The sequence below is a fragment of the Artemia sp. Qi Xiang Cuo genome, chromosome 11, assembly GCF_049724085.1.
Source record: "Artemia sp. Qi Xiang Cuo chromosome 11, ASM4972408v1, whole genome shotgun sequence".
Taxonomy (NCBI): Eukaryota; Metazoa; Arthropoda; class Branchiopoda; order Anostraca; family Artemiidae; genus Artemia; species Artemia sp. Qi Xiang Cuo.
In genome coordinates, this window is record NC_142804.1 from 6,901,917 (window position 1) to 6,927,441 (window position 25,525).

Here is a 25,525-nt window from a genome sequence, read left to right on the forward strand (position 1 = left end):
CACAAAATAAGTTTTTCAAAGAAAAGTAAAGAACTCCGTTAAACAAAAAATGGGCAAAAATAAAATCAAATAATCTACCAAGCGTGAAGCTACCACAAATCAGCATCGATAAATAAATGAAACCCAAAACGAAGAGAAATTACAATAAATAACCGAGTCAAGCTAAAAACGAGCAGAGATTAACATAAGTTGGGTGCAAAACCCCTATGCCTTCCCAAGGCCAGAACAACATTTGCACTTTACTGAAAGAAATGTAAATGTTTTTACTTCTATAACTTTAATAAATCAAATAATATTAACATTTTGATTACTAAATATCAGTATATGTATATTAAACTGACAATGTACATTCATTTTTATTTTTCAGTAAATTTCATTTATTTATCGATGCTGGTTTGTGGTAGGTCCATGCTTGGTAGATTTTTTAATTTTATTTTTGCTCATTTTTTGTTTAATTGAGTTCTTTTGCTTTTCTTTGAAAAACTTATTTGGTGGAAAAAGTTTTTTTAATTAATTTCTGTTCGTTTTATATTGACATAGTCTTTTCAGGGAAAAAAATAGTTTTTTAAATCCTTTCAGTTTTTTTAAATCTTTATAGTTTGGCCTGCTATTTGTATGCTGGAGAAAAATTTTCAGCAATTTTTAATAACATACACCCTTTTAAAAATCTGGACACAAATAGTACTGTTTAATTTAGTTTCATACCTCCTCTAGTTGACCTGAAATGGAAAACTTGATACCATTCACAAAAAATCTGTTACTTTCTTTGATAGCTTGGATATACTTACGCTATTTTGATTTGGTTTAATTTTAAGAGCAGAAGTAGGCCAAAAAGTCTGTATATGATACCCTTAGCCATTTTTGGGATACCGTTAAGAGGCCTTATTGAGAATTAGCATTAAGACAGTGTATTTCGATATAATCTTAATGCAACATTTAGTTTTGAAACAAAATGGAAAAATGGGGGGGTGGGGGTGGGAGTGGGAGGGGGATTAGTTGCCCTCCAATCATTTTCGACTATTGAAAAGTGCATCAGCCCTTTCTATTTTCAATCGAATGAGCCCTTTTCGAAGTTCCCAAGAAAACTCTTTCGATACGAAGTGCCCTGGTCTAAACAACAACAAAAAATAATACATTATACCCTCATCGATCTTTAAGCCTTCCAGTCACTTTCGACTATTAAAAAGGGCACTAGGCCTTTCGATTTCCTATCGAATGAGCCCTTTTTGAAACGACAAAGCTTTCTATAAACACATTATATGCCCCAGGGCATAAATTACAGCCCATACCCTAATGTCTGTTAGGGTGGTTGTCATCCTCTAAGACCTAATTTCCAAAACTTCCAACTACGTTGAACAAAATGGCCATCTAAAAAATTTGATTTGATGTGTTTGGGGAAATGATGGGTGTGAGAGGGGGGTTAGTTGCCCTAAATTCACTTTCGACTATTAAAAAGGACACTAGCCCTTTGAATTTCCAATCGAATGAGCCGTTTTTAAAGGTCCCATGACAGATATTTCAATCGAAACGTATAAGCTCCCAGGGCACAATTTTCCTCTTGTCCTGAGGATCGTGGGGGTAGTGTCCAGCTTAAAAGCGTAATTTCCTGAACTTTGAACTGCGTGGAACAAAATGGCTACCTCAAAATTTTTTTGTATGTGTTTGGGGAAATGGTGGGCGTGGAAGGTGTGTTAGCTGCTTTCCAATCACTTTCGACTATTAAAAAGGGCACTAGCTATTTCAATTTCCAATCGAATGAGCCCTTTTTGAAGTTTCCACGACAACGCGTTCTAAGAAACCTTATATGACCCCTGGGCATAATTTACAACCCTTGCCGTGAGGGCTGTTTGGGGGGAGGGGGTTGTCATCCTCAAAGACCTAATTTCCAGAACTTAAAACTACGTTGAATAAAATGGCTATCTCAAAGTTTTGATTGGATGTATTTGGGGAAAAGGTGGGAGTGAGAGGGAGGTTTGTTGCCCTCCAATCACTTTCTACTATTGAAAAGGGCACTAGCCCTTTGAATTTCCAATCGAATGAGCCTTTTTTGAAGTTTCTACGACAATGCCTTCTATAAAAACCTTATATGCCCCCAGGGCATAACTTACAACCCTGGCCCTGATGGCTGTGGGGGACTTTCCTCCTCAAAACATAATTTCTATGTGGAAGTCAACCACGCTGAACAAAATGGCTATCTCGAAATTTTGATTGGATGTGTTTCGGGAAATGGTGGGCATGGAAGGGGTTTTAGTCGCCTTCCAATCACTTTTGACTATTAAAAAGGGCACAAGCCACTCCAATTCCCAATTGAATGAGCCCTTTTTGAAGTTTCTACAACAACTTCTTCGATACGAAGTGCCCTGCTCTAAAGGAAAAAATTGATAAATAATACACTGTGCCAACAGCCTTCGTATATGCCCCCAGAGCATAACTTAAAACTCTTGCCCTGAGGGTTGTGGGAGAGTGTCCTCCTCAAAAACATATTTTCTATCTGATAATCAACTACGGTGAACAAAATGGCTATCTCAAAATTTTGATTGGATGTGTTTGGGGGAATGATAGGCGTGGGGGGGGGAGGCTAGTTGCCCTACAATAAATTTTAACTATTAAAAAGGGCACTATCCACTCCAATTTCCAATCGATTTAGCCCTTTTCGAAGTTTCTACGACAACTGCTGCGAAGTGCCCTAGTATGGAAAAAAATATAATACATTGTGCCAACATCGTTCTTTACTTAGGCAGCCGATCGCGCTTCCAATGACTTATACAACAACTTTCTACATAAATCTTATACGCCTCGAGGGTATAGCTTAAAACCCTTGCACTGAGGGCTCTGAGGGGGTTATCATCTTAAAAAACCTAATTTCCAGAACTTTCAACTATGTTGAACAAAATGGATATCTAAAAATTTTAATTGGGAAATGTGTTTGGGAAAATGGTGGGCGTGAGAGGGGTGTTAGTGGCTATCCAATCACTTTCAACTATTAAAAAAGGTACTAGCCCTTTCAATATCCAATTGAATGAGCGCTTTTTAAGTTTCTACGGCAACGCTTTCAATAAAAAATTTATATGCCCCCAGGGCACAACTTACAACTCTTGTCCTGAGGGCTGTGGGGGGAGGGGTTGTCATCCTTAAAGACCTAATTTCCAAAACTTTCAACTACGTTGAATGGCTATGTAAAAATTTGATTGGATGTCTTTGGGGAAAAGGTGGGCGTGAGTGGGGGGTTAGTTGCCCTCAAATCACTTTCGGCTGTTAAAAAGGGCACTATCCCTTTGAATTTCAAATCGAATGAGCCCTTTTTCAAGCTTATACGACAAAAATTTCAATTAAAACCTTATATGCCCCCAGGGCATAACTTATAACCCTTGCCCTGAAGACTGTGGGGGGAGTGTCCTGCTCAAAGGTATAATTTCCTGAACTTTGAACGTCGTCGGACAAATTGGCTATCTCAAAATTTTTATTGGATGTCTTTGGGGAAATAGTGGGCGTGGAAGGGGTGTTAGTTGGCTTTCAATCACTTTCGACTATTAAAAAGGGCACTGGCTATTTCAATTTCCAATCGAATGAGCCCTTTTTGAAGTTTCTACGACAACACGTTCTATAAAAACCTTATATGCCTACAGGGCATAACTTACAACCCGTGCCCCGAGGGTTGTGGGGGAGTGTCCTCCTCAAAAACATATTTTCTATCTGGAAATCAAATACACTGAACAAAATGGCTATCTCAAAATTTTGATTGGATGTGGTTGGGGTTTGATGGGCGTGGGGGTCTAGTTGCCCTCCAATCACTTTCGACTATTAAAAAGGGTCCTAGCTATCTGAACTTTCAACTAAATAACATCTCTTTGAAGTTTCTATGGCCGTATCTTACACAAAAACCTTAAGAGCTCCCAGAACACCAGTCATAACCCTTACCTTTAGAGCTGTGGGGGAGTTTCCTCCCCAAAACATAACTTTTACTGTGGAAATAGTCGCGCTCAACATAATAGATATCTTAAAGTGTTTATTTGATATGTTTCGGCAAATGGTGGTCGTGGAAGGGATGTTAGTTGCCTTCCAATCACTATTCGACTATTAAAAAGGGCACAATCCACTCCAATTTCCACTTGAATCAGCCCTTTTCGAAGTTTCTACGACAACTTCTTCGATATGAATTGCCCTGCTCTAAAGGAAAAAAATAATAAATATTAAATTGTGCCAACATTGTTCTTATATGCCCTCTGGGCATAACTTAAAACCCTTGCCCTGAGGGTTGTGGGGCAGTGTTCTCCTCAAAAACCTATTCTCTATCTGGAAATCAACTACGCTGATCAAAATGGCTATTTCAAAATTTTTATTGGATGTGTTTGGGGGAATGATGGGCGTAGGGGGGGGGGGCTTGTGGCCCTCCAATAACTTTCGACTATTAAAAATGGCACTAGCCACTCCAATTTCCAATCGAATGAGTCCTTTTTGAAGTTTCTGCGACAACTTTTTCGATACGAATTGCCCGGGTATGGAGAAAAAAAAGTAATACATTGTGCCCACATCGTTCTTTACTTAAGCAGCGCTGGGGGAATATAAGAACGATGTTGGCACAATGTATTATTTTTTTTCCTTTAGGTCAGGGCACTTCGTATCAAAGGCGTTGCTGTAGCAACTTTGAAATGGGGTAATACAATCGGATATTGAAGGCAACTTTGTAATTTTTAATAGTCAAAAGTGAATGGAAGGCAACTAACACCCCTTCCACGCCCACTTTTTCCCGAAACACATCCAATCAAAATTTTCAGATAGTCATTTTGTTCAGCGTAGTTGATTTCCAGATATAAATTATGTTTTGAGGAGGACACTCCCCCACATCCCTCAGGGCAAGGTTTGTAAGTTATGCCCTGGGGGTATATAAGGTTGTTAAAAAAGGCGTTGTCACAAATATTTCAGAAACGGCTCGTTTAAAAGGGTAAGCACATTGCTAGTATCCTTTTAATAGTTAGAGGCGAATGAAAGGCAAAAAACCCTCCTTACACTTCAACATTTTTCCCAAACACGTCAAATCCACTCTTAAAGATGATAATTTTATTCACCGTGTTTGAAAGTCCCGGATATTATAACTTTAAGAATGATAACCCCCACCCACAGCCCTCAGGGCAAGGTTTTTATAGAACGCGTTGTCGTAGAAAATTCAAAAAGGGCTCCTTCGATTGGAAATTGAAATGGCTAGTACCCTTTTTAATAGCCGAAAGTGATTTGAAGGCAACTTAAACCCCTTCCACGCCCACTATTTCCCCAACCTCATCCAATCAAAGTTTTGAGAAAGCCTTTTTGTTCCGCGCAGTTTAAAGTTCAGGAAATTATACCTTTGAGCAGAACAGTCCCCCCACAGTCTTCAGGGCAAGGGTCATAAGTTATGCCCTGAGGGCATATAAGCTTTTATTGAAATATTTGTCGTAGAAACTTGAAAAAGGGTTCATTCGATTGGAAATACAAAGGGCTAGTGCCCTTTTTAATAGTCTTCAAAAAGGGCTCATTCGATTGGAAATTGAAATGGCTAGTACCCTTTTTAATAGCCGAAAGTGATTGGAAGGCAACTTAAATCCCTACCACGCCTACTGTTTCCCCAAACTCATCCAATCAAAATTGTGAGATATCCTTTTTGTTCCAGTTTAAGTTCAGGTTTTGTTTTGTAGTTTAAAGTTCAGGAAATTATACCTTTGAGCAGGGCACTCCCCCCACAGCCCTCAGGGCAAGGGTTGTAAGTTATGCCCTGGGGGCATATAAGGTTTTTTATAGAAAGCGTTGTCGTAGAAACTACAGAAAACGCTCATTAGATTGGGAATTCACAGGGTTAGTGCTCTTTTCACTAGTCGAAAGTGATTGGAGGGCAACTAACCCCCCTCTAATGCCCACCTTTTCCCCAAACACATCCAATAAAAATTTTAAGATAGCCATTTTGTTCAACGTAGTTGAAAGTTCTGGAAATTAGGTCTTTGAGGATGACAACCCACCCCCCCTTCCCCCACAGCCTCAGGACAAGGGTTGTAAGTAATGGCCTTGGGGCGTATAAGGTTTTTATAGAACGCGTTGTCATAGAAACTTCAAAAATGGCTCATTCGATTGGAAATTGAAATGGCTAGTGGCCTTTTTAATAGTCGAAAGTGATTGAAAGGCAACTAACACCCTTTCCACGCCCACCCCAAAAACATCCAATCAAAATAAAGTTCAGGAAATTATACCTTTGATTAGAACACCCCCCCCCCCACACAGTTTTCAGGGCAAGGGTTATAAGTTATTCCCTGGGGACATATAAGTTTTTATTGAAATCTTTGTCGTAGAAACTTGAAGAAGGGCTCATTCGATTGGAAATCCAAAGGGCTAGTGCCCTTTTTAATAGTTTCAAAAGTGATTTGAGGGCAACTAACCCCCCTCACGCCCACCTTTTCCCCAAACACATCCAATCAAAATTTTTAGATAACCATTTTATTCAACGTAGTTGAAAGTTTTAGAAATTAGGTCTTTAAGGATGGCAGACCCTCCACCCCCAGAGCCCTAAGGACAAGGGTCGTAAGTTATGCCCTGGGGGCATATAAGATTTTTATAGAAAGCGATGTTGTAGAAACTTCAAAAAGGGCTCATTCAATTGAAAATTGAAAGGGCTAGTACCCTTTGAATAGCCGAAAGTGATTTAAGGGAAATTAACCCCCTCTCACGCCCACCATTTCCCCAACCATGTCCAATCAAAATTTTGAGATATCCATTATGTTCAACGTAGTCGAAAGTTCTGGAAATTAGGTCTTTTAGGATGATAACCCCATCAGAGCCCTCAGTGCAAGGGTTGTAAGTCAGAGCCCTCAGTGCAAATGAATGTGCATTGTCAGTTTAATATACATATACTGATATTTAGTAATCAGAATCTTAATATTATTTGATTTATTAATGTTATACAAATAAGAGGATTTATATTTTTTTTTTTCAGTAAAGTGCAAATCATATACTGACCTTGGGAAGGCATAGGGGTTTTGAGCCCAGCTTATGTTTATTTCTGATCGTTTTGAGTTTGACTCGGTTATTTATTGTAATTTCTGTTCGTTTTGGGTTTCATTTATTTATCGATGCCGATTTGGGGTATTTTCACGCTTGGTAGATTATTTTATTTTATTTTTGCTCATTTTTTGGTTTAATGGAGTTCTTTACTTTTCTTTGAAAAACTTATTTTGTAGAAAAAGTTTTTTTAATTAATATTAATACAGAACCAGCTGTTAACCTCATTTCCTACCTTAACCGGAGCAGTGTTATTCTCGGACATAGCAATACTCACTTTAAAAGCTGAGGACCAAAGGTGATTGACGACTCAGGCACTTCTCAATTATTAACCTGAGAGTGAAAATTTGGTCAGCACATCCTCTACCTTTTCTAAAGCCCCATAGGCTATATAAACAAAACTAGCATAATTGATGAACATTGATTCAAAATCCTAATAAAATGGGAAAGATAAACTAGATATGATTTATTGATACTTGCTGCATATTATAAAGCAAGAATTGTACATTATTTGTGTAGCCTAGTTCTATATAAGACCATTAAGGAGGGAAGGGGAACGAGGATGAATTTTCGAAAACGCGAATAAAATCACAATAATGAACATACAATTAGCATTCTAAAAATGTATCTCTTTTTTCTAGCATGTCCCCTTCTAAGGAGCCGCTATTCTAGACCTTTGCCAAACTTAATGCACAGAGCGGCGTCTTACAGGAACAGCTGTGCCATCTAATAGTACCTAAAATAATCCCAAAATGTCAGAAACCCCAATCGAAATCTTAAAGAAAACACACAAAAAAAAGATTTTTAACATTAGAATTTTTGTCAAATCCGGTTTGAGTCCCCGGCCTCTTTAGTTTCTTGTAGATACTTCTAGAAATTAATTTCTATAGTAACTTTAACGACGAATTAAAAATACCATTTTGTCATGTAACAATGTGTAGAGAAGCGAGTTGATCCCATTTATAATTCATAATTCGGTAGATAATTTGGTTTATAATACGGTATATAATATGTCCATTATTAAAGAATAATTCAGTTTTAAAATTAGTTTTTTCAAATGTCAATTAAGAGTGATGTTAGAACATGAACCAAATAGTGTCTAGGCACTATTTGGTATGCAACGGGGCTAAATGGTATGCAACAGGGCTAAATAGTATGAAACGGGGCTTGGATGCTCAACCTCATCTACCGCAACTTGAGTATATTTTCCTTCATTACCTGGAGCTGAACTTAGTGTCAATATTTGAACTTCCTCAAGTTGAATTTAATAGCTTAAGGATATTACTCATCCGACAGTGCTGCGCAGCAAGCACAGATTGCTATTTTAGAAAAGTTAAATATAGAAGTTTAGGAGTGGCAACACTATGCTTTTGGTACATATTTTATTTTTACAATTTTTATTTCAGTTAAAGACCCTAGTAACAACAATGTAATCTTACTGATGATGGATGTTTATCGGTTGGCTGTTCAATTTCATGTGAGGCGACTAGAGCAGCTCTGGGTTTACTACTTGGAGTCGACAATCAGCATTGACGATGTTGTTTAGAAGTTTAGAAATATCTAGAATAGAATTTTGGACAATGTTGTTTAGAAATATTGAAGTTTAGGAGTGGCAACACTATGCTTATGGTACATATTGTATTTTTACAATTTTTGTTTCAGTTAAAGTCCCTAGTAACAACAATGTAATCTTATTGATGATGGATGTTTATCGTTTGGCTGTTCAATTTCATATGAGGCGACTAGAGCAGCTCTGCGTTCACTACTTGGAGTCGACAATCAGCATTGAAAATGTTTTGTTGGCTCTTCGCAATGCTTCTCAACTAAGACTCTATTTTATTAAAGAGTTTTGTATGAAATTCACTGTTAAAGAATCCAATTATAATACGATTGTTATGAGTCAAGAATTTGAAACGTTGGATCAACCATTGATGGTGGAAATTATTCGAAGACGACAGATGCCCCAATTAAGAAGTGTAGATTCATCCCAACTGGATACTACTGGTAAGAATCAATTTTTTTTTCTTAATGATGATGATGATCTTCAATAAACATAAACAACAAGAAGAACAATAGGGAATTATTTTCACAAGACAGTGGAATTCTATATTTGAATGAATATTTCGACCCTATGTCCAATGGCTGTCTTCAGAAAAACATAAATATATAAAATAAAAGAGACTTACAATAGAATACAACCATTAAAACTAACCTGAAAAATTTTGAAACAGTCCCAGCCTACTTACTTCAACGAAGTTCAACGAGGGCTGAACTCTTGGTTGGGTTATTTACTCTGGGTTTATACATTTATGTCTTTCTGAAGTCGGCCGTTGGACATAGGGTCGAAATATTGATTGAAACTTCAGCGAAGTTCAGAAACTTCAGCGAAGTATTGAAACAGAACTTCAGCGAAGTTCAACGAGGACTGAACTCTTGGTTGGGTTATTTACTCTGGGTTTATACATTTATGTCTTTCTGAAGACGGCCGTTGGACATAGGGTTGAAATATTGATTCAAACATAGAATTCCACTGTCTTGCGAAAATAATTTCCTGTTGTTCTTCTTGTTGTTTAAGTTTATGATGGGAAGGCAGTGGGGTCTTCGTCGCTATTTATGATCTTCAATGTTCCTCCTCGAAGAAGTGGCTTTGGCAGCACGCCAAATAATATGGAAAACTTTTAAAAGTAAAAGCTGGCTCTAATGTCGAAAAAATAAATCATTAACGCCATGTAGCATTTGGCGATTTTATTCATTTTTAGCCTACCCTAAGATAAGGCAGACTTGTCTTTTCAGGTACTTTAAAATATAGAAGAGGATACAGAAAGCAGAATTAGTCACCAGTAGACCTGCCAGCTTAAAGTCTGCTTAACCTGCCAAGATCGACTAGGAATAATTCTTGACGAAAATATTACAGATTAATTATCAGTTACAGAGAAATTTCAGGTTTAATAATTTCAGATTAGTGATGGTCCTTTTTTCTTTGAAAATCCTATTTTTTAGTAAAGTTACCTAGACGCTACACTAAGCGTGGCGGTAGCAGTTTTTAATTCCTATCTTCTCGTGTTAAATTGCCGAAGATCCAACACTTTTAAGCTTTCCTTGTTTTGGACCAGGCTCTTTGCAGAAGTACTTTCTTCGAGTTATTGGGAAAACCACGAAGTCCCTCAGACAATTCTCGTGTAGCAAATAAAGGTTATGTTGCCATCAGGTGGCATTCAGCTGCTATGAGTTATTAGTATTAGTAGGCTATCATAATCTTTAAGCATCAGACTGATCTGGATAAGTTTTCAACAGAAGCTTCCTTTCAAGGCAATGAACTTTTAAGCTAGTTTGGCAATCAACAAGTAACATCAATCCATGAAGATAGGGGTGGGGAGGGGGTGAATTTTTTTTTCAAAATTTGACGACAAGAACCAAAATTACTCATCTGGAAGTCCGATTACACTTCCTCAGGGGTTTCAGAAACATAAATGACAAGCCAGGCTCTAACCCAAACTCTTTGCAAATTGAGGTCCCTTATTTTTTAATTTTGCAATGAGTAGGTATGGAGGTAGCTTTATGAGTATATATGGCAACTTAATGTTAGTAGTAGTAGTTAGGAGGTATGGTTGTATGTATTTTGGGGAGGTAACTTAATGGATAGGTATGGTGTTTGAAATAAGAGTTTCAAACACTAGGAGCTTCCTTTGTGCTATCCTGACAGCACATTATGTGCTGATACGCTGCCCTGACAACATTATCTATTATTTGGTAATTTTAGCTAGTGTTTTTTTTATTAGTTCATGGAATTGCCATGTTCAGCGGTCAATTCTAATAAATTCCCTAATTTAGCGGAAAGCCTATAAATGCACGGTTAGAAAAACAATTCAGCATAGCCTACTTGGCTGGCCTATCTCTAGATATGTTTTTAGGAAGCGAACAAAAATAATTTACTAACTGAAAGATATATTAGCGGTCTCCGGCTCTATTTCAATGTTTATAGTATAGAAACTAGTTATTCTGTGTTGCTGTATTATTAGTTTTGAAATGTTGCGCTTCAACTTCTCTGACAACAGTTTGATTTGCTAGATAAGTTGCTGACAATTATAACTATGAATTGTTTGTTAGCTTGCAGAAAGTCAATAGTTATTAGAGTTGGTAGCTAATAATTTTTGCTATGACAGCAGGAAAATTGCTTAGGCCTAACATGTGATGGAGATCCACTCTTGAAAGTTAAAGCTACTTGAAAAGAATTTTCCGACCTTACACGAGTTGACATGTTTTGGGAAGGGAACAGGCTGATGTAGGAATTTGAAAGTAGCCTACTATTCCTGGCCCTAATTTATGCTGCGGCCGCATTATTGAAGGTTTCATCTATGTAGCTTAAGAATTTTCCACGCCAAGTTGGAAGATGTTACATTGTATATTGTATTATAATGTATTCTGTTATACATTTATCAAGCTATTGAGAAGGAAACATGTTATGGAGACAATTCTTACTTCACAATATGCAGAATAATTGTAAATACCACATTTTGCATGCAGCTCCGTTATACTTCACCCTCAGCCCCCCTAATATGTAAATATATAGCCGAAATTGGATATGTCCTATTTATTCTCCCAATTGATCTTTGTTGTTTGACCCGTGTACCCGTAAATTCAATCAACTGTGAACCGGAAAAACAAGAGTGACGGTTCTGTCCCAGAGTGTCTTTTAAATAGACACCAAAGTTTTAACTTAGTACCCTTAGTCGCTCCTGAGTTGCATATTCACCATTTTGACAGCCTGGATATACATAGTGTCTTTCGATTTAGTGCAACGTGCCCCTCAACATTCTCTGAAAGTTTTAACTTAATACCCTTAGCCTTTCCTGAGACATTACAGATGCGCTATTTTGACAGCCTGAATGTGCACAGTATGTTTTAATTAAGCTCAATATCCTTTCGATATTTCCTGGCAGTTTCAAGTTAATCCCCGTAGCCTTTCTTGAAATATTGTAGATAGACTATTTTGACAACGTGGAAGCCCATACTGTCTTTTGAATTATTTCATCATCCCTCTAAGCATCCCCTAAAAGTTTTGTTCTAATACCCTTCACCGTTCCTGAGATGTTGCAGATACACCCTTTTGACTACCTGGATGTGCATAGTGTCGTTTTGAATTATTTCATCATCAACCACATCATTCCCTGGGAATTTTACCTTAATACCCTTTGCCTTTTCGGACGCCAAGCAATAAACATGCCCCCCTTTTCTGTTTTAAAACCTATATGTAAACGGTGGGCAACTTGCATTATTTACGGCCCTTGCCCTAGGAGCTTTTGGAATCTTGTCATCCCTGGAAGCATACGTATAGGACCTTTTGACTATTCTGAATAAAATGGGTAGCTCAAAGTTTTGATCAGGCGTGTTTAGAGGTTAAAGTTGGGGGCAAGTAGATAAAAAGAGCGTAGTAAAGGGATTGGTTGCCTCCAATTCCTTTTGAATCTGTTAAAAACAATAGTATTTTAATTTCCAATTGAATGAACTCCAAAGTTTCTACTTCTATACAAAGCGGCCTGTCAAAAGAAAAACAAACAAATAAGCAACAAATAAGTAATAAAAGGAAGCCACTTCGCTCTTTACTTGGGCTGCCTAGGATATATCTATAATTTTTTTTACTCTGTTTTTTTTTTTGGGGGGGGGGGCTCTGTTTGTGCTCCCTCGGTTGTGTCACCTTTTTATGAAAGACCCCCCTAACCCTAAGAATTTATATTTTGTTTGCCGCTGTATGCTTTATTTGGTTCTCAAGGTATACATATAGACTATATATTTATATTTATATATATATATATATATATATATATATATATATATATATATATATATATATTGTGTAAAACGCATTGTATACTATTTTCTTACTCGTGGAACTCTGAAGATGCTTAATTTCTTTTTCTTTTTTTACTATGGGCGTTGCCGCTCTTTTTTCACTCTTAGAGTTCTCGATATATATTATCCTTATCCTTAGATTTTTGTAAAATTGGCAATTCGGCTCTTGAAATACTTAGATGTTTTATTTTGTATAAGCGTTCTGTGCTCTTTTCTCACTCGTATAGTTCTCAAGGTATTAATAATTAATTCTTGCGTGAACTTAGACACTTCGATACTTATTTCTTTTGTTCTCAAGATGATTAGATTTTATTATTATGCGCATTGAGTACCATTTTCTCATTCTTGGAAATAGTTGAAACTTCAGAGTCTATTTAAAACACACTATGTGGGATGCCTACGGTACCTTCCAGAACAAAAATAGTTCATTGAAATGGGACATTGGAAGGTCCAATGCCCTCTTTAGGAGTCGAAAGTCACTGGAGGATTACCAGCCCCTTCGTTTCCCGTCTCCCTACAATCAAAGAAAAGTAAAGAGCCATGTTAAACTTAAGACCAGCAGAAATAAATTCCTGTAGTAAATCAAACTCAAAAAGCACCAGAAATTACTGTTAAAGAATAAACCCAAAACAAACAGAAACTAAATAAACAATCATAGCAAACAAATATACAACAAAAATAAATCTTATAACAAGCAAAATTAAACTGAATATGTAAATTGAGCTTAAAAACAAAAATTATCACAAACAAGAGTTTGGCTACTGTCCCCTTCCCTATCTGAAAAAGGCTAAAGCCTACAGCGTTATTTGCGCTTTGCTTGCTGTCATAAACAACAAAATACAAATAGAACAATAAGAAAACTTTTTCTATAAGACAGTGGAATGCGAACTTTAAATGAATAGTTAAATGAATACATTTAGGTTGTCGTACTAGTTCCTAAAACATTGCTGATACGTCCTTTTGACAACCTACATGCACAGAGTTTGTTTTGATTTAATTCAACATCCTCTCAAGATTCCCTCGAATTTTCACATTAACACCCTTAGCTTTGATGGTAGAAGTAGTAGTTGTAGTAATAATAGTAGTAGTAGTAGCAGTAGTAGTAGTAGTTGTACTAGGGGTAGTGGTAGTAGTTGTAGTAGAAGTATTAATAGTAACAGATGCAAATATTACCATTTGGCTAGTTCAACGTCCCCCACAACAAGGCCTGTAACTTTAGACTTCATACTCCAAGCGATCCTAAGATATTACTGATCCGCCCTTTTTACAATGTGCATGCATTTAGTGTGTTTTAATTTAGTTCAGCTTCCCACTCAATATTCTCAGAAATTGTCACCTTCATACCCTTAGCCTTAGTGCTAGTAGGAGTCACATGAGTAGTAGTATTAGCAGTATTAGTAAGAGTAGCAGAAGTAATACTAGTAGAAGTAGTAGAATGGACATTTTGCCTTTTGTTCAGTTGTATATCCCTCTCATCATGCCCGGGAAGTTTCTACTTGATGCTCTAAGCCGTTCCTAAGATGTTACGGATTAGTCAAAATGACAACCTCTATGCAAATACCGTGTTATTTATTGAGGTTAATTTATTTCGACTTGATAGTTAAATTCTGTAGTTGAATGTAATTCAACACTCCCATCAAAATTTTCTGAAATTTTCCCCTTAATACCCATATCCTTAGTAGTATTCAAAATAGAAGCAGTAGTTGTAGTAGTAGTAGTAGTAGCGCGTACCTATTGCCGTTTGGTCAATTGATCAACCCCTTCATCACTCCCTGGCAACCTTTTGACAACCTGCGTCTACAGAGTGTGCTTTGATTTAGTTCAACATCCCCTTAAATATTCCCTGAAAGTTTCACCTTAATACCCTTTAGCCTCAGTAGAAGTAGTAGTCGTAGCAGTAGTAATAAGGAATAGTAGAAATAGTGGTAACATGCAGGTATTGCTATCGGTTATCTCAGGATCTCCTTCAACGTCCCCTGAAAGTTTCAACTCAATACTCTAAGCCGTTCCTGAGATATTGCCTCTGTGCCCTTTTGAAAACTTGCATGCATATAGTGTGTTTTAATTTAGTTGAAACTCCCCCTAAACATTTAAGTGTTTCACCGTAATACCATTCGCCTCATTAACAGTGATAATCGGAGTAGCAGTAGCAGTAGTTGTAGTAGTATGTACATAGTGCCTTTTGGCTTGCTCAAAATTTTCCTCTACATAATCTAAAAGTTTCAACCTAATGCTCTAAGTCGTTCCAGAGATATTGCTGTTACAATCTATTGACAATGTACATGTTCATAGTCTATTTTGATTTAGCATAAGAACTTCATCTTAATTCTCTTAGCTTCAGTAGTAGTAATATCTGCGATTTTAGCTGTAGTAGCGTTAGTAGTAGTATGCACATAGCACCTTTTGTTTTTTCAATATTTCCCTGAAAACACTTAGGTTCTAACTACTAACGGATGTTGAACTAGATCAAAGAACAATATTTGCTGCCAAAAGAATGGTTCAGGCTACCAAAAGAATGGTTGAGCAGTTTCTCGGAAACAGTTAAGAGTATTACGTTGAAACTTTCAAGGCGTGTTGAGAGGGATGTTAAACTAATCAACTGGCGCTCTGTGCATACTGCTGCTGCTACTGCTGCTGCTAATTCTGCCACTGCTACTACTACGACTTCTACTACTTAGGCTAACGGCATGAAGGTTAAATTTTCAGTGAATATTTATGGGCATGTTAAACTAAATCAAAACGTACTCTGTGCATGCAGGTTGTCAAAAGGACGCATCTGCAGTATCCTAGGAATGGTCAAGGGTATTAAGTTGAAATTTTCAGGGCGTGTCAAGGGGGATGTTGAACTAACCAAAACGTACTATGTCCATACCACTACTACTTTTACTACATTTGGTACTAGTACTACTACTACAACTGCTACTACTACTTCCACTATGACTACTAGTACTTCCTAAGCTAAGGGTATTACAATGAAACCTACAGGGAATGTTGAGGAGGATATTGAACTAAATCGAAACACACTATGTCGATGCAGGTTATTAAAAGGGCGTTACAGCTATATTCCAGGAACAGCATGTAGTACTATTAACTTGAAATTTTCAGTGCATGTTGAGGGGGATGTTGAACCAATTCAAAGGTACTATGTGCATGCTACTACTAGTACTACTTTTACTGCTACTACTAAGGCTATTAAGGAAAAATTTTCAGGAAATGATGACGGGGATGTTGAATTAAATTGAAACATTATGTGTATGCAAGCTGTCAAAAAGGTGTATCAGCGGTATCTCAAGAACGAATTAGAGTATTAGTTTGAAACTTTCAGGACATGTTGAGGAGTATGTCGAACAAATAAAAATTGCACTATGTGCATAATACAAAAATATCCTGCTATTACTAAGACTAGTGCTATTAATGTGGAACTTTCAGTGACTGTTGAGGGGGATGTGTCTGTACAATTGTACTTTACATATGTTTTCCAAGCCAAACACCTGGAAAACACTCAGTTTTAGAATGAACTTGGTTAACTAGAATCAGCTTCGTCTCTTTTATCAATTTAACCTTAAAGGGAACAGTGAAAACTTTTTGCACTATGGTAATAATAAATAAATAAAACTTGCATATTTAGGCTTTCCTGGGACACCCATCCCCTCCTGCCAAAATGCAGAGCGTGTGTTCCCGTCTACGTTACTCCACAGGGAAACCATGCTTAATTCCATTTTAATCAACCACAGTACTTCCAATAAATTCCTTTCATTTCTTTTAATCCAATTAGTTCATTTTGTTCTGTGAAACCAACTAATTTATTTCGTTACTTAGTCAATACTTTAATATTATAGCTTGCATGAAATGTTTTTTTTTTCCTTTTCTGGGACCACCTGAAAAAACAAAGCAATTTTGTTCCTGTCTACGTTCTCCTTAAGGAAGCCAAGCTTAATTCCGTTTTGAACTATATTAATGTTTTAAGTAAATTCATTTTATTTCGTTTTTTAAGTACTCATTTTAATATTTTAGGGACTAGTCTTGAGCAAGATATGGAGGTTTTCTTACGCACCATGGGAAAAGAATTTTGTGACGTAACTCTGGTGTTGGATGGGACCAGCTTTCCAGCGCACAAAGCAGTATTAGCTGCTCGATGTTCATACTTTGAAGGAATGTTCAGATCTTTCATGCCCGAGAATAATGTTGTTACTGTAAGTTTTAGCTGAAGTAGTACTGCTTATAACTTTCTGAAATTGACAGCTGCCTAAGGGTTCCTTCATATACATCATTGCAATTTATAACTCCATTTTCATAGAACGTACGTGTCTCCAAAATTTATCTTGTGACTCAGCTGAGATTGTGGGAAGAATCTAGCCGCTCCCTCCTCGCGTTCAAATCTGAGTTACTAGCACTTCTAACAACAACTTAATTTTTTGGTGTTCTGATAGGCCTTAGATCTAATAAATAATTTTTTAAGCCATACTGCATTTCCATTTAAGAAATTTAAGAGAGAGAAAACGGGCATAATTTAAATAAAACAGTGGAAAAAAAAATAAAAAATAACAGACTCTAATTAATAAAAATCCAAATATTTCGACTCCATGTCCTGGAGCCTTTATCAGCGGAAAAAAATAAAGTTAAATTAAACGCAAAATATAAAGAAAAGACAAAAGAAGGGAGAAACAACAAAATAGATATAACTCACATCTTAAAAACCTCCAAATTTTATTAGATATAAAAAAATGCCACCCTCCGTTCGTGTCACTTCTATGAATGAACCACCTTACCTTTAGTTCATACAGAGAGGACGTGGTGCAATAGTCAGTAATAATGTATTGCGCAAGCTATTTTTGCCTGGCAATGGGTCTTTCATAATCCATTTTTATGCTCTCCACAGATTGCTTGCGTCAATTCAAAAGTTGTATTATATATTTTGTCAAACTAAGGTTTGTAGCCAAAATTCTTAAACTCAGACGATTTATTACTTGGTCCTAAATGTTTTTCTGGCTCTAATTGTTTCTTTAAATGCTTAAAGGGTTTTTTTTTTTGCGCGTTTTATGCTTTTTTCTAAAAATACATAGATGCATAGTTCTTATACACAAGATACATTGTTCGTATACTCAGATACTTATAAAATTGGTTATTCGGTTCTCAAAATACTTCCAAATTTTTTTTTTAGAACACATCTTTCCTCACCCTTTGTGTTCCCATGATACTTAGAAGTATTTTCTATATATGATCTGTGCTCTTTTCTCACTCTTATAGTTTTCAAAATATTAATACTTAGATCTTACACGTACTGAGACACTTCGAAATACTTCCAATTTTTTTTTAATACATCTTGTATACTCTTTACTCACTCTTATATTTTTAAAAATACTTCGAAGTATTTTTTGTATTGCCCTCTGGGCTTGTCTGACTGAGAAATCGTGTGGGACATTCGGGAAAATATTGACATTAATTGGCACTTATTTGGTATTTATTGTATATATAAATTATGAAAATTTACAATTTTACTACAAATAAAGGTCATATGTTATGTACATTTTCCAGCAAACAACAAAAATCGTAGTATCTTTTTGTCTTGCTAACGGTAGGTATCTCATTCATTTCGTTGTAAGAAATAAAGTATTCCTGACTTCCAATATCAAATTCTCGACGGATTACTTTTGTAGAAATGTAGAGTACCTCAGAAATGTAGAATACCCTCATTGTAGAATACCCTCAGCCAATCGTTTGAGTCTCTTCTTCATTACGTCTATGACGTTGGCTGAGTCTTTCATTTCCCTGTAAGAAAAAAAGGTTTTCGGAATTTTAACAATAAATACTTTGCAGATTACAATTGGAGAAATGATACCCTCACGCCAGTCCTTCGAATCCCTTCTTCATTACATCTACAACGGTGACGTCAAGATGCCCCCTGAAGATTCGTTGTACTTATTTAGTGCTCCTTACTTCTTTGGATTTACGAATAATCGCCTGCAGGTATGTTCCCCTCTTGTATTTATGCAAGGATACGATTGCACTTTTAGTCCCGTTTTAATTGGGGTAGTTTCTTGTCTTAATTGGTGAATAACGGTAATAACGAGAATTATGGTGAATAACGGTAATAACGATAATAACGGTAAATAACGGTAATAACGGTTCTTTTTTTGCAGTAAAATTAATTAGGTGTATAGTGCTAATACTAGTGTTGTAAAATTACCGTAAAATAAAAACTCTGTAAGTAAAATAAGGTAAAATTGGTAAAATAGGGTAAAATATGGTACTCCCTAGGAAACATAGAGTAAAATTCGTGTTTTAGAGCTGCCCTGTAGCTAAAAGACCAGTTGAGCATTTCTTTTTCAGCATTACTTATAGCTTTTAATGAAATTTTTAAAGATTCTGATTTTCCTGGGTTTAAAAAAGGTAATGCCCCTTCATCTAGAGTTTCATCAATTTAATTAACTGTCTACTTTATCCCTTTGGTAACCTCGTGCCTAGAATAATACCTCAGCAATAGGACAGTTCCTGATTTCGGTCATTCATTTTGTAAAAAAAAAAAAAAAAAAAAAAAAAAAAAAAAAAAAAAAAAAAAAAATTACCATTATTTCGGAGTAAAATCATATTAGTAATTGTTTTCCACAGTTAAACCTAAGAAATGTTACCCTAACATCCTTGCATATTTTAAATAGCCGTATTCAGCCACATTCCTAATATCATATACATGTTACTTTTCATTTGTTTATAAAAGTACCGAATACAAGTAAAAAAGAAGTTTGTAACACCTTGATGACTTCATTTAACAAAGTACTGGATCATAATAGTGGAATATCCAGTCACTTTCAGTCATTAAGAGTGTCATCAACGGGATTTGCTCTTCTTCCGTCTTAGATTCTGATTCAAGTGACAGTTCCTGTCCCAAAGCCCCCCCCCCCCCCTAAACAAAAGTTTTGGATACGGCCCTGAGGATTATATATTAATTTCTATCTCCCCACCCCAACCCCTTAGAGCTAATTCTGTGCTTATATGAAGATACTTTCAAAAGAACTGCTGAAACATAAGGACAGTTAAACTAGAATACGGATTTCTTTTGGACAATGTAGTCAGTAACAACTCATTCGATAGCAATCGGTTGAAAAGCCGGCTAATTCTTAGAAAAGGGCACTGAAACTTTCAACTTCCAATTGACCGAGCCCCTCCAAAGCTAATTCGGCCACCCATTCCACATGAAGTGCCACTGGGAGAAAATAACCGAACAGTTATTAATACGTTGAACCCTTACGGGTTTTTACTATATGTAATGCAATATGATTCCCCCTGACTTAAACAGGAGGTTAGAAATTTCAATACCGTTCTAATCAAAATCCGAAATTATCCAAGGGGAAAATAGGGGGAATTTTCGGCGGGGCCGGGGAGAATTATCGGTGGGGGATATTTACAGGGGGGAGGTAAACGCCGGCTCCCAGGGAAAAAACGTCATGAAAACAAAATTTCTCTAAGATATGAAATCTAAAATAAAAATTAGTATATTGATTCTACTTTGGCCCTCCACATAGTTGAAAATCCAGATCATATAGTTCTTTTTGATGAGGCAACTTTAATATTTGAAGGAGATGGTTTTCCACATTCTCTCTAGGAGGTCAATCGAACAGTCTTTCTTCTGCTCAAGTTAAAGATAATTCAAAAGTTTAGTTTTCCTTTTTTTTGTATTGAAAACGGCTGAGTGGAAGTCCCTGACGAAATATTTGTTTCTATAATTTTCACTTCTTTTTTGTCCGCTGGCTCACATTTTTTTCGGCTATTTAATATTATTATTTTTTTCTTGTTTGTCATATGTCAATCCTGCTTCTAGCCCTATCTGTCTATAAAGGCTCGCAGACCAATTATAATTTTATTTCAGCTAATATTTCACCATTTATAAATTATAATTACCCTCACTATAATACACTTTATCGTTGTGATAACAAAGACCTAAGTCAGACAGACGGCCTTTTAAACCGGGTAACAGCTATACGCAAAACAAAATATTTTTCTGCACTCCTCTTCGCGCTTTTGTGCTCTGAGAATTGCAAGGCGTCGTAAAATATAGGGCCGTTCTTTTGCACTAAGATCTTACATCAAAGATCTCACATCTTTCTGCAATGATTTCCGTTATTTTAACTCATATTTGATCTAAGATCTTACAGCTCACTGATGTTAGCAAAAAGTGTGGAAGACGCCATCTTTCTGCCATATAGAACAATGATGAGAGAACTTTGATGATATACTCATCATTGTCTTTAAACCGCTGATCAGAGCAGAATGATGAAAGACGTTTGCAAAAGAATGCTATAAGATGTAAGATCTTAGTGCTTAGATTTCACTTTTATGCGCTCTTTGTCAAAAGATGTAAGATCTTAGCACAAAGATGAGTAAAAGAACAGCCCTTATGTCAGTAAAATATGTAAGATACCGGTAAAATACGTAAAATACCGGTAAAATAGGTAAAATACGTAAATTATATAAAATAGGTAAAATACCAATTTTACAGGGGTCCGATAAATTATGGCAAAATACGTAAAATACTCAATGTTAGCATGACCGATTTTACCAGTTACAACACTAGCTAACACTGCTATAATTGAGTAAATTTCTGCAGTGTAAATTATCTTTTTTGTTGTTATTAAGTAAATTATGTTTATGAACTTATATTAGACTAAGAATAAGAAAAGGGGCTGAAAGATCCTTTCTCTAGTCTATTTTTAATAGATTTTTTTTCATTTACTTATTAGCACAAATAATGGTTAGCACAATGATTGTTTCTCTCTTCTTTTTTCCTTGTTTTTATTTTTTACCTTTTTACTTATTTGTCATTTGAAATATAAATTATGTGTCATATTTTACTTATTTGTCATTCAAATTTTTTACTTTTCTGTCAAACATTGGGAATTGCCTTTGTAATGAATGAAATCTAATATTTCAATGCTCAATCAATCAATCAATCAATTTATTCAATCAATAAACTTAACAAAATACATTTCAATATAAACTCCCCCGTAAGGCTCTATGGCCAGGAAAAAAAACATTTGATATTATTCAAATGGTTCGTTTATAAATGCAAAATTATACATAATTACAAATGAATTTTATATTTGATAAAAAAAAACTATATTGGCTATACGCCATATTGTCGAAACAAATGGCAATTCTGAAACTTGAACTCCAAACATCGTATCGCAAGCTGGTAATTTAGCTTAGCTGTTTACTTTTTGTGTTTTACGTTCTATGGGTTTTAAGCACTCCGTTTCTCAAATCATTTAATTTTAGGGGATACAATGTCCGCTGGTGCGTACTCAAGGGGACGGACTCCGGACCCGGCCCTCCCCCCCGAAATCTCACGATTTTCTTTATTTTCCCATAATTTTCTGATACGTCTCATAGAATAAGAGATATAAAGGATTTGGCCCCCCCCCGAAACAAATTTCTGCGTACGTGCCTGAATGTCTGACCTTTTATGGAGGGCACATGAGCATTCTCTTTTAAAGGGGGGGGGGACAGTATCATATATATCATATATATATATCATAAAGGCAGCGCAATCGCGCTGCCTAAGTAAAGAACGATGTTGGCACAATGTATTATTTTTTTTTTCCATACCAGGGCACTTCGTATCGAACGAGCCGTCGTAGAAACTCGGAAAAGGGCTCATTCGATTGGAAATTGGAACGGCTAGTGCCCTTTTTAATAGTCGAAAGTGATTGAAAGGCAACTAACACCTCTTCCAAGCCAACCATTTCCCGAAACACATCCAATCAAAATTTTGAGATAGCCATTTTGTTCAGCGTTGTTGATTTCCAGATAGAAATTATGTTTTGTGGAGGACACATCCCCCATAGCCCTCAGGGCAAGTGTTTTAAGTTATGCCCTGGGGGCATATAAGAAAGATGTTGGCACAATGTATTATTTATTATTTTTTCCCCTTAGACTAGGGCACTTTGTATTGAAAAAGTTGTCGTAGAAATTTCGAAAAGGGCTCATTCAATTGGAAATTGGAGTGGCTTGTGCCCTTTTTAATAGTCGAAAGTGGCCGGAAGGCAGCTAATACCCCTTCCTCGCCTACCATTTTCCGAAACACATCCAATCAAAATTTTTATATAGCCATTTTGTTCAGCGTAGTTGATTTCCAGATAGAAATTATTTTTTTGAGGAGGACACTCCCCCACAGCCGTCAGGGCAAGGGTTTTAAGTTATGCTCTGGAGGCATGTAATGGGTTTGTTTTTCTAACCCTATTTTCGAGCATGCGGTTCCAGATTGCTACATCACAACCCCGTAATTCTCACTCACTTACCTTAATTCTGAAGGCTACCATATTAAAGTGGCTCCTGGCCTGAACAGACCAGGGACGGCCAAATGCCTATCTAGCCCTCTATACTCATTATTTGCTCAAGAAAGCTAAGGGACAAACCACTAATTTATGGTTAAAGTATTGATTTATAATATTGACAGTATATAATGAAAATAATAATAAAATAAACTTATATGGAACGATACAGCTTACCGCCCTGATCCAGTCCCGGTCACCAAAGAACTACCTTCACTGAGATTCAATTCAAAACTAACTCAATCCTTCGAGGTCTTCATTCAATTTCACCTTGAATGAATCCTTCAAGGTTCTCATATAGGTTCAAAGCTGATAATTTTTCTCCTGTGGGATTTCATCACCTGAACATGTTTCATTACATACCTTCTCCCCTTATCGAAGGCTCGCCCACGAGCCTCCAAAGTCTAAACCATGGTCTATAGCTATTTTTTTTGAGAAAAGGAAAAACAAAGTTGATTTCCCAGCCATAGATAGCTGTCGCAAAAATTTGGTCCTGCAACTGACTAACTAGCCACTCATCCAACCCATAAAATTTAAGGCAAGGGAATTCTAATTCCCAAAAGAGCAAAACAAAGGGAACCCAAGCTGACCAAGGAGGGATTACTAATTTTTGTACCATCTTACAGCCTTATCCGCCTCCAAGGATCAAAACCAGGACCACACAAAAGAAAATTGAAACTTTACATTAATTAATGTTTAAAATTGCAAAAATTTTGTTCCTAGGGTGGATGCCATGGACTTGTCAAGAGACAATGCATACGTCCCGACTGGGTGGGGTCACGTCTTTTAAATACAACTTGCTCATTCTTAAATAGCTCTAAACCATGAAACCAACCACGAAGAACTGCGAAGAACCAACAAAAAGGGATGAGATAAAGGGGAAAATACTTCACTTATTGGGCCAAAAGGAAAAATAATATCCCACAGAAGGAGAACTGTTGACCACCAAAATCATATAAACAAAATTACTACCGAGGTCTATGAAGGTGGCAACCAAAATCTAACGAGGGACAGATCAGAGCGGGAAAAAAGAAACATCAAAATAACTCCACATAATACGAACATAACGGGTATACATATAAATACACAACATATATAATAATAACACTAAACATTTAACGCTATTGGTTTAATGACTGGACTTCTCTACTGGCTTGGGGTGGGGTTGTGGCTGACGGCTTAGTATCTTGCCTGGAGGAATATCGACTAAATGATCAAATTTTTCGCTTTACTAAACAGGTTCTGTCTACCAACTAGGGTTGTATCTTTCTGGTGGATGACGATTTTTTTGGGAACGACGGATGGGCACTGATGGCTCAGTAAGACTTTCACTGGCAATTGACGAGGGGGATAGCGATGAATCTACTTCAATATCGTGAACATCTGGCAGGAGCTGCTGGTATTGTGGGACATCGCCGGGGAGGGGAGGATCTACTGCGCTGGTCAAAGGTTGGAAGGAGAGCTGATAAAATGAACCACCGAAAAGGTGATAACGGTATCGACTGATGCTGATTTGAGGTGTTGGAGGGGTTGGGTTGTCGAACAGAGTGGCTGGTAGCTGCAGATTTAACGGGGTAGAAGTAGGCGGTGTTGGTTGGTTCAAGCGGCTGACAGTACTGTGAACGAGCGATGCCGGTAGATGCATATATTCAGAGCCCATTAATGATGGTGATTTGGCTGTTAACATGTCCGATTCAAGTCCTACGGTTGCCTCAGTGGGACTTGGGGTTCGAGGTGAATCAGTGGTGATTGTCAAGCCTGTAGGGGTAGATGGTCTTGCAGATGAAGTAACCATCTCATTTGATGCTTGCTCATTTGAGGCCTCCAATTGCCGCTCCTGTGATAGCACTGTCTTTTCTGCTGCTAGTGTTGGCTCCTCCCCTCTGGTGGCTTGGTGTGACGTAAGAATAGACTGTAGAGCATTCTCCTGAAAAAGAGAGTTATGTGAGTTTTCTTTTGAGGGGTGAGGAATGGTCGGAACACCACTAAAATGGACCTGTTTTGGTTTTACCCAGGGCTGGGGAGTTATTGCCCTTGTAGGGAGCTGGGGAGTTGGTGCACATTGACAAGACTGGCCATGTAATGATCCACTACTAGGAAGCTTCAGTCTGCCAATTTTTGACTGGATCTATTGGGTAATACGAGCAAGCATCAAGGACCTTTGGGATAGAGCTCTTGAGTTTTGCTACAGGTGTAGACGCAACCGGTTAAGGTTGAGGGGAGATCTCTTCCGGTGCCTGGTGGATTTTATCAGGCTCAAAAATCCAAGAGGACTTCAAATTCGACCGAGCCAAACGTTTATACCACCTCAGTTTTTGTTTCCGACAGTT

At 37.0% G+C, this 25,525-nt stretch overlaps 1 protein-coding gene across 1 annotated transcript in view; it reads left to right on the forward strand.

Moving 5' to 3' along the window:
- Lztr1 (Leucine zipper like transcription regulator 1) overlaps positions 1–25,525 on the forward strand; it is a 125,531-nt gene that overhangs the window by 77,160 nt on the left and 22,846 nt on the right. The window contains exons 10-12 of the mRNA XM_089097470.1: positions 8,683–9,024; positions 16,885–17,063; positions 18,688–18,837. Of these exons, the coding sequence (XP_088953596.1) occupies positions 8,683–9,024; positions 16,885–17,063; positions 18,688–18,837 (671 nt within the window). The remainder of the gene's footprint in view (positions 1–8,682; positions 9,025–16,884; positions 17,064–18,687; positions 18,838–25,525) is intronic.